Below are 15,331 nucleotides of genomic sequence, written 5' to 3' on the forward strand. Positions count from 1 at the left end.
GTCAGTGCTGCCTTGACTGGCTTCCGTTCCGGTGGCATGTAAAAAGCAACAACCAATCATGGCCATTTCCAGCTTGCCCTGGCTCCTGTGCCGGTGGCACGTAAAAAGCACCCACTATACTCATGGAGTGGTTGGTGTTAGGAAAGGCATCCAGCTGTAGAAACACTGCCAGAGCAGATTGGAGCCTGGTGTAGCCTCCTGGCTTCCCAGACCCCAGTCGAACTGACCAACCCATGCTAGCATGGAAAACAGACGTTAAACGATGATGATGATGATGATATATGTCCTGGATCATTCTGAAAACAGACGTTAAACAATGATGATGGTGATGATGATGATATATGTTCTGGATCTTATGTTCTGAGTTCAAATCCTGTTGAGGTCAATTTTGTCTTCCATGTTTTTAGGTTAAAAAAAATCTTATACTGGAATTGCCATAATCAGTCTTATACTGGAATTGCCATAATCAACAACTCCACCCTCACCTCAACTGTGTTGGCCTTGTGCATAAATTAAATTCATTGTTGTTGCTGTTGTTGTTATGGAATTGTTTCCATTCAGTTGTAATCTGCATATCAGCTGCAGCAGCAAGCAATTGCAATGTAATTCTTGTATAATCCACTAATCCCTTGCAGCTGCAATTTGACATATGCACAGAACCTTCATTCTTTATTTAAACAGTAGCAGTTTTCTGTAATGGCTTTCAAGCATAAGCATAAGAATTTAAAAGAGGATAGTAATACAAAACATTAATAAAAAGTAAAAAAATATGGCATGGGAATAATACGCGAAAGAGAGAAAAACAAAAAAAAAATAATAATTTTGGATTTTTCTCAGATGAAGGACATTCTGACATGTCAAATTGTGCAAGGCTTTTGTTTAGCTATGATTATTACTTGGTAATATTGGAACAAGATGGAGAAATAATCTATGTTGACCTCTAGAGGTCAGGACAGCAGCTGGTTGCGTCATTAGAATATTGGTCACCTAACCAATGAGATAGAGTTTCATGAGATAGTGAGGAAGGCTATATAATGTTATTTGCTTCTCAAGTCTCTCTCAAACCACAGAGTATGCTATTCTAGAAGGAAAATTGGTATGGTCCTGGTTGAAATGGCTATTGATCAAAGAGGTCTATTTTTCTATCAGGGTTGACCTTGGACTAAACACTAACAATACAAATGAGAAAGTATCATATTCTCTATGATAGGGGAGAGTGCACAGAAGTCGGCTGAGTTATTGGTAGGTAAACACACCAGCAATAGTTGTCAAGTGACAAGGAGGTGGAAAAACACAGATACAAAGACACACACGCATAGATATATGTATACATATATATATATATGACGTTAGCACGCTGGGCGAAATGCGTAGCTGCAATCGTCTGTCATTACGTTCCGTGTTCAAATTCCGCCGAGGTCGACTTTACCTTTCATCCTTTCGGGGCTGATAAATTAAGTACCAGTTACTCACAAGGCTTTGGTCAGCCCAAGGACATAGTAGAAGGCATTTGCCCAAAGTACCACACAGTGGGACTGAACTCAGAACCATGTGACTGGGAAGCAAGCTTCATACCACTCAACCATGTGTGCACCTAATAAAAATACATGTCACCTGATAAAAACACAATGGCTTTAGTCAGAAATAAAAATTCGTTTCAGTGGTTACCACAGTACTATGGGATATTATGTTGATCATAGTTATTTATGGAGATGATGATGATGATGAAGATGCTACTTTAAAGAGAAAATTTTACCAATTAATAAGAGTCCTTGGTTGTCAATACCACATCCTCCTATACTGATTGACTTAAGACTTGGGTATCCCTTGGCTATCAAATTGGCACACTTGTTATTGAACCTTTCTTGCTGTGGAGACCTGTAAGGATGGAAATATCATGAGAGCCACAACAAAGCAATTGTAATTATTAAAAATAATGGGAGAGAGAGAGAGAGAGAGAGAGAGAGAGAGAGAGAGAGAGAGGAGTATGTTTATGTATTGCCACATACATAAATGCTCTCTTTTTTCATACACATACATGCACACATGCCTCCCCCACACAGAGTAACATTGTTACATATGTATAGTGTCAAAACCTTTCAAATACACAATAACACAGTAATACTGACATAGACTCATATACACTCATACAAACTTTGTCATAGATATCAGACATATCTACAAATACTGTACTGTATCCATTCTGTCGTTGGATTTCTCGACTTCATTTACATGTAACATGATCAGGACAAAGCATTTCAGGAACTATCGACTATGCTGAAGCTCACAATAATGAAATAAAACAGTAAAATTTGAGAAAACTAATGATGGTCTGTGGTGGCCAAGTGGAATAGATTATTTTGCTTTGGAGGAAGAACTGAAGTCTAATGTTTCAGGCAGAAGTGAAATGTTAGACATCTGTTCTTCCTTCTGTTCTCGCTGGAAACAGTAGAGTTGTTTACTGGTGGTGCTGGAGAATTAGATGTGGAGTAAGAGTTTTTGATATTTCTCTTTAGGAGAGAGTGGGAATGAGAGGAAAAGTTGTAAAATTCATGACTTTGTTAATATAATTAGCAACTCTTATGCCTATAATTAATAATTATAGGCGTAGGAGTAGCTGTGTGGTAAGTAGCTTGCTTACAAACCACATGGTTCCGGGTTCAGTCCCACTTCATGGCACCTTGTGCAAGTGTCTTCTACTATAGCCTCGGGCCGACCAAAGCCTTGTGAGTGGATTTGGTAAATGGAAACTGAAAGAAGCCTGTCGTATATATGTATATATATATATATGTGTTTGTGTGTTGTGTTTGTTCCCCCCAACATCGCTTGACAACTGATGCTGGTGTGTTTACGTCCCCGTAACTTAGCGGAAGTACTAGGCTTACAAAGAATAAGTCCTGGGGTTGATTTCTTCGACTAAAGGCGGTGCTCCAGCATGGCCACAGTCAAATGACTGAAACAAGTAAATGAGTAACATAATTATAGTAAAATAGTTTCAGCCAGGCTCCAAAAGTGAATGCTGGAATTATCTTATTGGGAACTATATTTCCTATATCGCTACTGGACAAACACTCTTCTATAGTAATTTCATTCACATCTAGGAGGAATCATAGGAATATCAACTCTTATTCGTCACCATTTCATGTGTCTTCCGTGCTGGCATGGATTGGATGATTTGAGCGGATCCAGTGAGCTGGAGGATGCATTGAGATCTGATGCCTGTTTGGCATGGTTTCTTTGGTAGGAATTCCTTTCCTAATGCCAACCTCTTTGCAGTGTTTACTGGTTGTTTTCTCCATGCCACTGGCACTAGTGAGGCTGCCAAGTAATTTGCAAGACAAAGAGAGATATTCCTTGACAAAATAGGGTTCTTCTAGCGAAGGAGGTGGCTTTATGCTTGGTGTTGAGAAGCTAAAGTTTTGATAGAGAGATAGGCACAGATATCTTGCTGTAGAGGAGATGCATGGCTACACTGCATTATATAAGGGTGGGTGGGAGTAAATGGAAAGAAGACATAGACAGTGGTGCTGAGGTGTTAGAATATACTTTCGAGATAGACGAAGGTGTTCATAAGAGACAATAGGATCAGGAAGCGTGGATAAGTTTATAAATATATATAATGGGCTTCTTTCAGTTTCCACCTACTGAATCCACTCACACGGCCTTAGTTGACCTGAGACTATAGTAGAAGACACTCGGCTAAGATGCCACCTTCTGTGACTGAATCTGAAACCATGTGGTTGGGAAGCAACCTTCTTAATCTCACAGCCACACCTGTGCCTCTCTCTCTCTCTCTCTCTCTCACACACACACGCACACAGAGTCATTAAAAAGTATATCTTACGAGCCACACCTAATATATTTTAAACAAGATGTAAATCTGTAATAAATGTGTGCACATTGTAAATAAAATGGTACTGTGATATTTGCTTTAGTGTTCGAAACATACAAAAAAATATACAGACACAAAATAAGACAAGACAATGATAGAATACGGAAATGAAGCTTTTGTAATAGTACTTAAAGTACTTTAAAGTACCATTTGAAGGGCTTGATTTTCATTGATTTTCCCATACCTTTAATCCTTAGTGTGTTTCTGAAGTTTGCTTCCCAACTACATGGTTTTGGGTTCAGTCATGGCCCCTTGGGCAATTGTTTTCTACTATAACCTCAGGTTGGCCAAAGCTTTGTGAGGTTGATTTGGCAGATAAAAACTGAAAGAGATCTGTCGTATATAAATATCATCATCATTATCAAGCACCCACTTTCCATGCTGGTATGGATTGAACAGTTTGACAGGAGCTGGCAAGGTCAGGGGCTACATCAGGTTCCATTGTCTGTTTTGGCCTGGTTTCTTCAACTAGATGTCCTTCCTAACATCAACCACTTTATAGAGTGTACAGGGTGCTTTTCACATGATACCAGTATCAGTGCTTTTTATGAGGCATGTTGTAGAGGAGAGGTATTCTTGAGTACAGCAATGTGCCATATATCTCAGTCCTTTGTCATCTCTTTTGTAAAGCTCAGCATTTTGAGATTGGCCTTTAATTCTTCATCCCATGTCTTCCTAGATCTCCCTCTTTCTCTTCCACAAGTTCCATCCCCTTTAATTGATTGGCACTTATACATACATACATACATACAATGAACCTTTATACAGTTATACAGTTACAAAATTTTACAAATACACTTTCTCAAGGGGATATGATATACCTATTATAATGGGTAATACTACATGTACTTTTCATATTTTTTATAGTGTGATGTAACTCTTTGGAATAACAATGTATGCGGCTGAAGAGAGCTTTAAACCATCTTTTATATCTATTATACACTGATGTAAGAACAGGTTGTTTATAAAGCTTGAAACACATGTACCGCGATATCCTTTGTGTTCTGTTTTTGATTTTATTTGATATACATACATACATACATGCATACATATATCCATCCATCCATACATGTATATGTATGTGCATATGTGTAGGCGTGCACATGTGTGTTGTCTCCTTGCCCTCCATTGCATGATGGCTGTCAATGAATGTTGCTATCATGCATGTAGTGTTCTTCATTTCCAGTCTTCTGTGATTTCCCCATGTCTGGTCATGGGGGAAATAAGACTTTATTGGTAAGGGTTGGTCACAAGAAGGGTATCTGACAATAGAAAAACCTATCTCAGAAATTTTAGCTCCACTCATATGAGCATGGAAAAATGGATGTTAAACTGATGATGACGATGATGATGATGATGATGATGGTATGGTTTATCTAGGAAGATGATCATCGCCATTGATGGTCATCACCATTGCCTACTTTCCAAAACTGGTGATATGGTTCACGCTCAATTCCATCATTTGTTTGTGGGCATCTACAGAAAAATTCATGAGTGGGAAGAGAATTCTTTCCAGAGGACTGGGTCTCTGGAGAGAAAGAACTGTGTAATAAAAATAACTAAAGATAGATCTATCAGGTGGGAGACGGGTAGAGATGATATGTAACAAACAAGTCCAGAGGGACATACACTTCAGTCTACTTCAATATTTATTTTTATAAATTGAATTTCAAATTACATATGCTTTGAGTGGCTGCTGCTATAACAATCAATAATTTGGTTTACATAACCACTCTAATAATCTATAATTTGGTTTAGAAGATAGCATCCAACGACAGGGTTTATAGTCTATATTTTGGTTAATTCAACAGCTTCGGTAGAAGTGAGACTAATGTAGACACAATTATCGGTTATATCTATCAATATCAATGTGTGTGTGTGTGTGTGTGTATGTATGTGCATGCTGTGCATATACATGTGTATTTGTGTGTGTATATACATATGTATGTGTGTACATGTGCATATGTATGTGTGCATGTGTGTGTGTGTATATATATATATATATATATATATATATATATATATATACATACACAGGGTGCAGTGAATAAACTGTTGTCTAAATTATGCAAAAACGAAAATAACACTGACATCGCATTTTAATATATATTTACTAAAATTACATAAAAATATCTTGAAATACTAAAGAGTAAATTTATTCAATAAAATCACTATTGGCTTCAACCACGGCCTCCAGACAACTTCAGAATCTCCTGCAAATATTCTGGATGGTCTCTTTGTTTAAGTTGGTGAATGCTTCCATAATCCTTGCCTTCTGTTCATCTTTGGTGTTACAAGGAGTTTTGTTGGCCTTTCACTCGACTGCACTCTACACATAATAATCAAAGGGGTTGCAGTCTGGGGAGTTAAATGATAGGGGTGGTGTGATCACAGAAATTGTCTGACAGCCATGGCTGGGTTCTCCTGCCAGTGTGGCATGGTGCAGAGTCCTGTTGCCAGACATAGGATCTTCCAGCAGCCACCCTCTTGACCCAGGGCAGCACTACCTCCTCCAGGCACTTGATGTAGGCCTCTGTGTTGAGTCTGAGGCTGTGTGGGAAGATGAATGGAGGCATAACATTGCCATCACTAGTGATCATTCCAAACACCATGATGTTGACTGGATGTTTGATTTTTATCACTCTCAGTACATGTCCTCAGATTGCAATGCCCTCAGATTGACACCCAAACACTCTGAAATGTTTGTACTGGAGCTTCGGGCACAAATGCCAGGCAGTACGGAATGTTGTTCTCAAATTTCTGGCTGAGTGAATTGTCTTTCTCACAGACACTGCCCAACTGACCCTATTATACTGTGTAGTTGACAAAATTAAAAACAAACAATGCGCATGTGTGAAATTAAAAATATAAAATAGTGACAATTTACCCATCGCACCCCGTATGTATGTATATATATATATGTGTGTGTGTGTGTATATATATATATGTGCTAGTAGGGTGTCAAGAGCAACATCCGAGCATGATCATTGCCAGAGCAGCTAACTGGCTTCCGTGCCAGTGGCATGTAAAAGGGCACCATTCGAGCGTGATCATTACCAGCGTTTCCTTACTGGCACCTGTACCGGTGGCATGTGTAAAAAGATTCGAGCAAGGTCATTGCCAGTACCGCCTGACTGGCCCCTTGCCAGTGGCACGTAAAAAGCACCCACTACACTCTCGGAGTGGTTGGTGTTAGGAAGGGCATCCAGCTGATCAAGATTGGAGCCTGGTGCAGCCATCTGGTTTGCCAGCTCTCAGTCAAAATCGTCCAATCCATGCTAGCATGGAAAGCAGATGTTAAACAATGATGATGATGATAATATATATATATATATATATATATATATATATATATATATATATAGAGAGAGAGAGAGAGAGAGAGAGAGAGAGAGAGAGAGAGAGACACTCACATGCATGCACACACACAGATAGATAGCTAGATTGATTGATTAATACATATAAGAGAGAAAGAGAGAGAGAGAGAGGTGCATGTGTGTGTAAACATATATGTGGATATTTGCGTTAGTGTGATTGTGTGTATATACCAAAATTTATCAAGAATCACATTTAATTTGTATTTCTTTAAAAACCATTCTGTCAGAGATGGAATACAATAGCTTAAAGAAGTCATATGAGGTAATGGAGGACTGACTTCATGTAAACTTCATGCCAGTTATCTAAACTTCACAGCCTAGAGTGTTACAAAAGCAATTATAGGGTTGCCTCACCTTCCTTGTTATTGGAATAAATACAGCAAAAAATAAAACCAGAATCTGAAAAACCTAGGGAAGTAATTGCTCTCTCTCTTTGAAGGAGACCATTTTTGGAAACAATAGCACTCATGTTTGCCAATGGCATATGGAGTTATACAAATTTACAAATCTTAACAAGAGATTGAGTGAGAGAGAGGTAGAGATAGATAGATAGATAGAGAGAGAGAAAGAGAGAGAGACAGGCAGGTAGAGAGAGCGAAACGTGGGCTCTAGTGAAGAATGTAATAATGCAGCAGGTTACTATAAAGATTTCCTTACAATATCCCATTGAAGAGCATTCCTACCTCATCCCTAATCTTTTTGTTCTGATGAAGGACTAATGTCTAAAACATCAAAATCTTTCTCTTCCTTTTCAGTGTTAAACTAATAAAACATTTGTAACTTGTCCCTCCCATGTTGGCTGTTTTTTTTGTTCATTGCCCTTATAATAACATAAGTAGAAGACAGTGGATATACAGAGAAGTTTTCCCATTGTTAAGAGGAAACTGTGAGGCTTAACTGGTTCTTGGGTGTCCATCTATTGTGAGAATTCAAATCAAACCTCCAAACTGAAAACAGCTTCCTCCTTTCCTCCTACTAAACTCAAAGGGCCTGCAAAAGGCCATAGACTCTGCATTTTTTCCTCTGATAAAAAAAAAGTCATTGTTTTATTTGTTAAGCTGGAGTGGAAAGTCAGCATGTATAGCATTTTCTGGCTTTTCTAGAGACTTTGAAACACGAATAACTGGCAGGGATTGTTTGATTCAAGCGGGCTAGTAATTGATAGGAAAACATGCAAGGGGAACTCTAAATGGGTAGAGTTATGGAGGAAGAAGCATGCATACACAGGCCTCCTTGCTACATACAAATATTTGAGTGCAGTCATCATTTAGCTGCTATTTTTAGCAAGTTGTGTGAGCACTTAAACGTTCCTTCTGTGACTTATCTTTATATCTTTCTGTAGTGTATCAAGGATTGGTAAGTTTGGCAGAAACTCCTATACTCTTAGTCTTTGATTGTGATCAGATAGTTCTAGTACAATTAATAAGTGAAGTGAAATGGCTTGATAAAGAATTGAACCAGTATAGCAAACTTAACTTACTAGGAGCTTATTGACCATCCTATTATTGGTACATGTGTTGTACAACATTTATCCATGTATTTATATGTTCCTTTATTTATCTGTTTATTGTTTTTTAAAACAACATTGTGTTTTCTAAACCCTGGAATCAAAGAAGGGCAACTGGGAAGTAATGGAACAGTTAAAAACTTTATTGCTTCTGATCACCCCAAAATTGACAGATAGGATTATGAATGCTGGTGAGCTACTCCTAGGTTCACTAATACCAAAACTGGTGCTGGAAAAACATTTCAGGTGTCAGATATATAAAATATACAAACACTCACAGAAACATACTCACAGATATATGAACAGTTAGCTACAGAAACAAACAAACACACACATACACATGCAAATAAGATCTATCAGTCCCATCAGTTCAGATTCCATTGTATTTATTATTTAAAGACTTATACTACATCAATACATTCTTGATAACTTATTACTAGAAGCAACTTTGGGAAAGTTCTAGTGATTATGGAACACAGCCAAATAATACCTCCAGAGAATATTTTGACTGCAGACACAGAATTTCTGCTGCAATTATTATTATTATTATTATTATTTTATTATTATTATTACTGCTACTATTCTCAGCTTCCATTTGTATTGACTTCTAGAATGCTATCAATTAATTATTTTAAAAATCTTTATCAGTTCTCTCAAGCTATTTCTATCTATGCAATCTCACAAATATTTTTGCTATTTTACATTCATTTTGCTATGTTAATATGGGTGGGTTGATTTTGTTGGTGCAGTTGTTTTTATAACTGAAATTGTCAGTTGTAGAAAGTGTGTGTTTTATCAGTTGGCCAACTAAAACAAGTCATAAAATGTGTCCTGCCTAGGGGTACATGAATTGCTAATTATGATATGATCAGCAGTTCAGTACCTTAGGCTATTTAGACATTATATTTTTGCTGTTGCAAAACATTATTCCTTATAAAAGACTTGTTAGGTTTATTACCTATTTGAAGTTATTCTATGGGTTCTCCAGGTTTATTCTTATTTAGAAATATACCCCCTTTAATCTATTTTAAAGAATTGAGTACACTCTGCAAAGTGGTTGGCATTAAGAAGGGCATCCAACTATAGGAGCCATGCCAAAGCAGAGAGTGGAGCTTTGCACATTCTTCTGGTTTGCAGGCTCCTGTCAAACTCTCCAGCAAGGAAGACAGACAGACAGACATTAAATGATGATGATTTAAGATCCAATTTAGACTATTCCTCTGCTAGGTACAGTCAGAATTTGTCTCTTATTTTCCTTTTTCTGTTCATTGAAGCACATGTTTACTCGCATGACAAGCCCCACGTCAGCACAATCATCTCTTCATTTGCATGTGTCAAGACCTATTTTCTTAAAGTGATTGAGTTGAAGACACTGAAGAATAGTTCTTTGATATATGTTAATTTGAACATTTGTAAAATAATTGCTAAAATGAATACTTTACATAAATGAACACTGCTAATTAATCAACTGTGAAATAACAACACTACCTATTTTTAGCAGAATAAATTGAAGTAAGCAGATTAAACAGTTCATTCCAATGACACAACATAACACTTTATATAAAACTGAGCATCATACCATCAGTCATTCAGTTTGGGAGACAGACAGATTTGAAGCAAACCTGAAGCAGAGTGGGTGTATCAGTGAGAAGGTCATGAAAAGACTTTGGCAAAACTAGCTGACTGATTGTTTAATTGAATGATTAATCAAGCAATCACTTAGTTAAATGGTTAACTAATTGACTAATAATAGTAATAAAAGAAGTAAAATAAAACCAGTGCATGTTTATTATTGGCACAATGACCCTCCTGAGATACAATAAAATATGTTTCAACACACGAAGAATCTTGTAAATCAAATACAAAAATGAAATAAATTTGCATCTACTTTTGATTTTTGCTCTTTGCACATTCTTAGCTCCTTATTCTAGTATTTTAGAAAGCTATGTTGAAAAATGTCTTTTCATTACCTTGGGTTGATTGGACTAAGGTCAAGCTTTGTGATATCTCGACATCCACTGGCAAGGGCCCAGAGTACTTCAGCTGTTGGTGGATGCAGGGCACTGTGATATGTAAACTCCTCCAATAGGCGAGCATAACAAGAAACAAGCCACAAGCTCCTGAAATAAGAATGTAGTTTGTATTTTTTCCATTAAAACAACAAAATATTGATTTCAAATTTTGGCACAACGCCAGCAAATTTGGGGGAGAGGTAAGTCAATTATATCGACTCCAGTGCTCTACTAGTACTTATTTTATCAACTCTAAGAGGATGAAGTTTGATCTCAGGGGAATTTATATTCAGAATGTAAAGACGGACGAAATGCAGCTAAGCATTTTGTCCATTCTGCCAGCTCACCACCTTAAAACAACAAAATATTAACAACATAACAACTACAAAAATTTCAAATTTTTTTTGATAGGTACATAGGTGGAGGGAAGTCGAGTCAATTTGATCGACCCTATTACATCACTGGTACTTGTTCCTTTGTCGGTAAGCAAAACTATCATCGTTTAACGTCCGCTTTCCATGCTAGCATGGGTTGGACGGTTTGACTGAGGTCTGGTGAACCAGACTCCAGTCTGATCTGGCAGAGTCTCTACAGCTGGATGCCCTTCCTAACGCCAACCACTCCGAGAGTGTAGCGGGTGCTTTTTATGAACTCAGGACATAGCGGCAGACAAAATACCGTTAAGCATTTCGTCCAGTGTGCTAACGATTCTGACAGCTCGCCGCCTTAGCAATAATAGTTATAATAATGATAATAGTAATGATAATAATGATGATGATGATATTATTATTATCATTATTATTATTATTATTCAGTAGTTTTATTTTTATAGCGTGCTTTCACTTCACTACCGAGCACAGCTCTGTGTGCCTTGGGTATGTGCTGTGGTTTGTTGTGATGCTCTTATGGTTACTGTATTGAGAGCGTTTTGCGTAGGATGTGTGCAGTGCCCAGTAGTGCAATTTTCTGCATGTTATATATATTTGTAAGTCCTGGTGTTTTTGTTATGTATTTGCCTGAATATTTTTTTTATCATACCTAATGTGCCTACTATGATAGGAATTGTTTCTGTTTTTAGATTCCACATTCAAGTTACCTCTATTTCCAGGTCTTTGTATTTTGAAAGTTTCTCCATTTCTTTTAGAGACACGTTGTCATCTGCTGGTATTGCTACATCAATTAGAAAGCATTTTTTTTCTTCATGATCTCTGACAACTATATCTGGCCTATTGGCCTTAATTTTTCTATCTGTGTGTATTGGCATATCCCAGAGTATGGTTGCTTTCTCATTTTCTGTGACCTTTTTGGGGTGTGCCTATACCATCTTTTTTTTAATTATTATTATTATTATTATTATTATTATTATTATTATTATTATTAAGGTGGCAAGCTGGCAGAATTGTCAGCATGACGAGTAAAATGCTTAGCGGTATTTTGTCTACTGCTACATTCTGAGTTCAAATACTGCCGGGGTTGACTTTGATTTTTATCCTTTTGGGGTTGATAAATTAAGTACCAGTCAAGTGCTGGGGTCGATGTAATCAACTAGTCCCCTTCCCCAAATTTCAGGCCTTGTGCCTGTAGTAGAAAGGATTATTATGATTATCATTATTAGCAAACTTACCCATCTACGATGGGTGATAAGAGCAGGGTACAAATCGAGACAATTTAAGTTGTAATGTACTTATTTTTATTCATTACTAGCAGTATCGCCCGGCGTTGCTCGGGTTTGTAAGGGAAATAACTATATAAGCATTTTTAGAGAGTTATAGCCAAAAAATAGCAAAAAAATGCATTAAAAATTGAAAAAAAATTAAGGTAAATTTTTTAAAAATCGTTGACACATCGTAGATATTTTTAGAGAGTTACTTCCCTTATATAAAAGCGAAAAAAATGCATTAAAATGGAAAAATATGATGGTAAATTTTTTTAAATCGTAGACTCATCGTAGACGCACGCTAATACCCAGAAGGGCTCGATATGAATCACGACTATAAGATACCCGCTTTTGGTTAAACTGCACCGGAAGATGTGGGAGTAGTTAGGAATCTAAATCGTAGGAGACAGACACCACACAACTTCACTCTTATATAAAGATGCTTTTTTTTTTTCAGTCATAGAGTTAGATTTATGAAGGTCTTCAGTAGAAAATCCTTCGAATTCTGACTCGCTGCTTGATATAATGAAATTCGTATCCATTTTTTGTCAGAATTACAAATTTTGAAAACACAATAGGAACAAATTTCGGAAAAAAATCTCCCATAATTCACGGAATTAAAATTACACTTCGATTTTTGTACAAAACTGTAGTTGAAGTGTTTACGAAGTATAATACGTGTTTTCACGAATGTACTAAAGAGATTTGCTCTGATATTCTCATTTAAATATGAATAGGTAAATTCGGGCGGCTTGGTAACTATATATAAGTGTCGTCTGTTTATACATAAACACTGTTTCATACTGCAATTATATATACATATATCTATATATAATATTATATAATAAAATATATACAGAGTAAAATAAAAACTAATTTACCTTTTCTGTCCGTCCGTGTGTCTTTGCAAATGTGTTGGAATGATAAGTGAGTTGAGTTTTGGCGCCTTTTTTACTAATAACAAACACACACGTGTTTGTATGTAGTTGTATGTGTATGTAGTTGTATGTAGTTGTATATGTATGTGTATGCGTGTGTGTGAGGAATGACACACACACACTCACGCACGCACACATGTACATCAATGCTTTCGGAGTGATATGTGAAAATATTGAGTTTTCTCGAATTTTGTCTTAATTGGTGGTAAAATTGAAAGAAATTTTTTATGGCATCACCCACTGAAGTACTCTGAAAAATCTTAGGTAAATTCTAATTGAACAAATTGTGTGAGGAGTAAATGGTTATGTATTTATTTGTTTCTGTTTGCTGTGTTTTTTTATTTTTTGAGTAGTGGTTTAAATACTTTCAGTTTAGTCTTCCTCAAATCACTCTGTCGCTATTTACTTTCATTTTATTCGTTGCACACTGTGTGTGTGCGTTTGCGTGTGGTGTAAACCAGACTAAGAAAAGCATTTGACACACACACCAGAATGTGAGTTTTCTGTAAATTTTGCTTAATTGGAGTTTAAATTTTAAAAACTGGACCTGGCATGACGCGATGCATTGTACTCTTAAAAATGCTAGGTAAATTGTAATTGAAGAAATCCTATATTGTAGATTTGTATAACTCCCAAAGGGAGGCAGATAAAATCTGCCTTTTATAATAAGAGATTTTTGATAGTTTGAAACTATATAGAGTACCTTATTGAACAATATATATGTAAACATTTACGAAACACATTCATGGTGTTATCTTTACAAAACCTCTTTGTAAACAATATTCCCCGTTTGTCCACAACTAAGTTTTGTGAAGACAGAGAAATGCTGTTAAGCATTTCACCTGGCGTGCCAACGGTTCTGCCAGCTCAACAATGATAACGGTTTTATAATTGGGCATAAGGCTGTTTAATTTGTAGTGTGGTGTTAGTTGATTACCGTGATCCTAGTACTTGACAGATACACTATTTTATCAACCTTTGAAAGGATGAAAAGCAAAGATTTGGCAGGATTTGATCTTAGCACATAAAGAGCTGGAAGAAACGCTGCCAAGCATTTTGTTTCAATCGCTAATGATTCTGCAAACTCGCTGACCTGATTTCAATTTTTGGCAAAAAGCCAGCAGTTTTAGTGAGATGGGGAGTTTAGTCAATTACGTTAACCCCAATACTTGACTGGCATTTAATTTTATTGACCTTGAAAAGATGGGATCTTTTCGGTTTGAACGGCAGTTTTTTCTAGCGGTGTCATATGAAATTGTCACTCATAGTTATGACCCTAGAATCGATCTATTGCATTTCAATCTCTTTTAGGGTTAGGGGTGGGGAAAGGGTATCTTTTTTTTCTTCACAAATGTAAATAAACCCAATCTATTTCTTAAACGAGGGACATATTCATACGGCACAGAATGCTTTTTAACTCAATAGACGTCACTGATTGGTTGAAATCGCAGAAATTGAAGAAAAAAAAAGCAACAAATATCTTACAAACTATAGAATTTTCTCAATAAAGCCAAGAGAAAAAGATGCTTTATGAACACATTCTACCAGTATACGAAGTTTGAAACTTTTTAGCTACCTAGAAATTATGTTAAAAACTGCCGTTCAAACCGAAAAGATCCAAAAGATGAAAGGAAAAGTTGACGTCAGCAGGATTGGAATTCAGGATATAGTGAGCTGCAAGAAATGCTGCAGTTGTCGCATAATAAATTTAATCCTAAATTTAATTCTTACAAAGAGAAGAAAGAGGAAGAATAAAGAAGTAAGATAAAAATACCTTTCTGTAAATACAGGTCCACAGTTTGTGATTGTAAGTTTTTGGAGACTTCCTTCAGCACTTATTAAGACAGTTTCCAGACCTTGCTCCAAGCTGCCTCTGTGAATATTTAAAAGAAAAATGTATTTTGGGTGTTACCACAATTAAAGTATCTTGCTCTTTGATTTTTGATAA

At 36.6% G+C, this 15,331-nt stretch overlaps 1 protein-coding gene across 2 annotated transcripts in view; it reads right to left on the reverse strand.

Annotated features, from left to right (window-relative positions):
- LOC115228809 (probable WRKY transcription factor protein 1) overlaps positions 1–15,331 on the reverse strand; it is a 62,326-nt gene that overhangs the window by 15,655 nt on the left and 31,340 nt on the right. For both annotated transcript variants that reach the window (XM_036500490.1, XM_036500489.1), the window contains exons 6-8: positions 15,158–15,256; positions 10,747–10,896; positions 1,757–1,878 (exon numbers count right to left, since the gene is read on the reverse strand). In XM_036500490.1, coding sequence (XP_036356383.1) covers positions 1,757–1,878; positions 10,747–10,896; positions 15,158–15,256 — 371 coding nt within the window. The remainder of the gene's footprint in view (positions 1–1,756; positions 1,879–10,746; positions 10,897–15,157; positions 15,257–15,331) is intronic.

This window comes from Octopus sinensis, linkage group LG2, assembly GCF_006345805.1.
Source record: "Octopus sinensis linkage group LG2, ASM634580v1, whole genome shotgun sequence".
Lineage (NCBI taxonomy): Eukaryota > Metazoa > Mollusca > Cephalopoda > Octopoda > Octopodidae > Octopus > Octopus sinensis.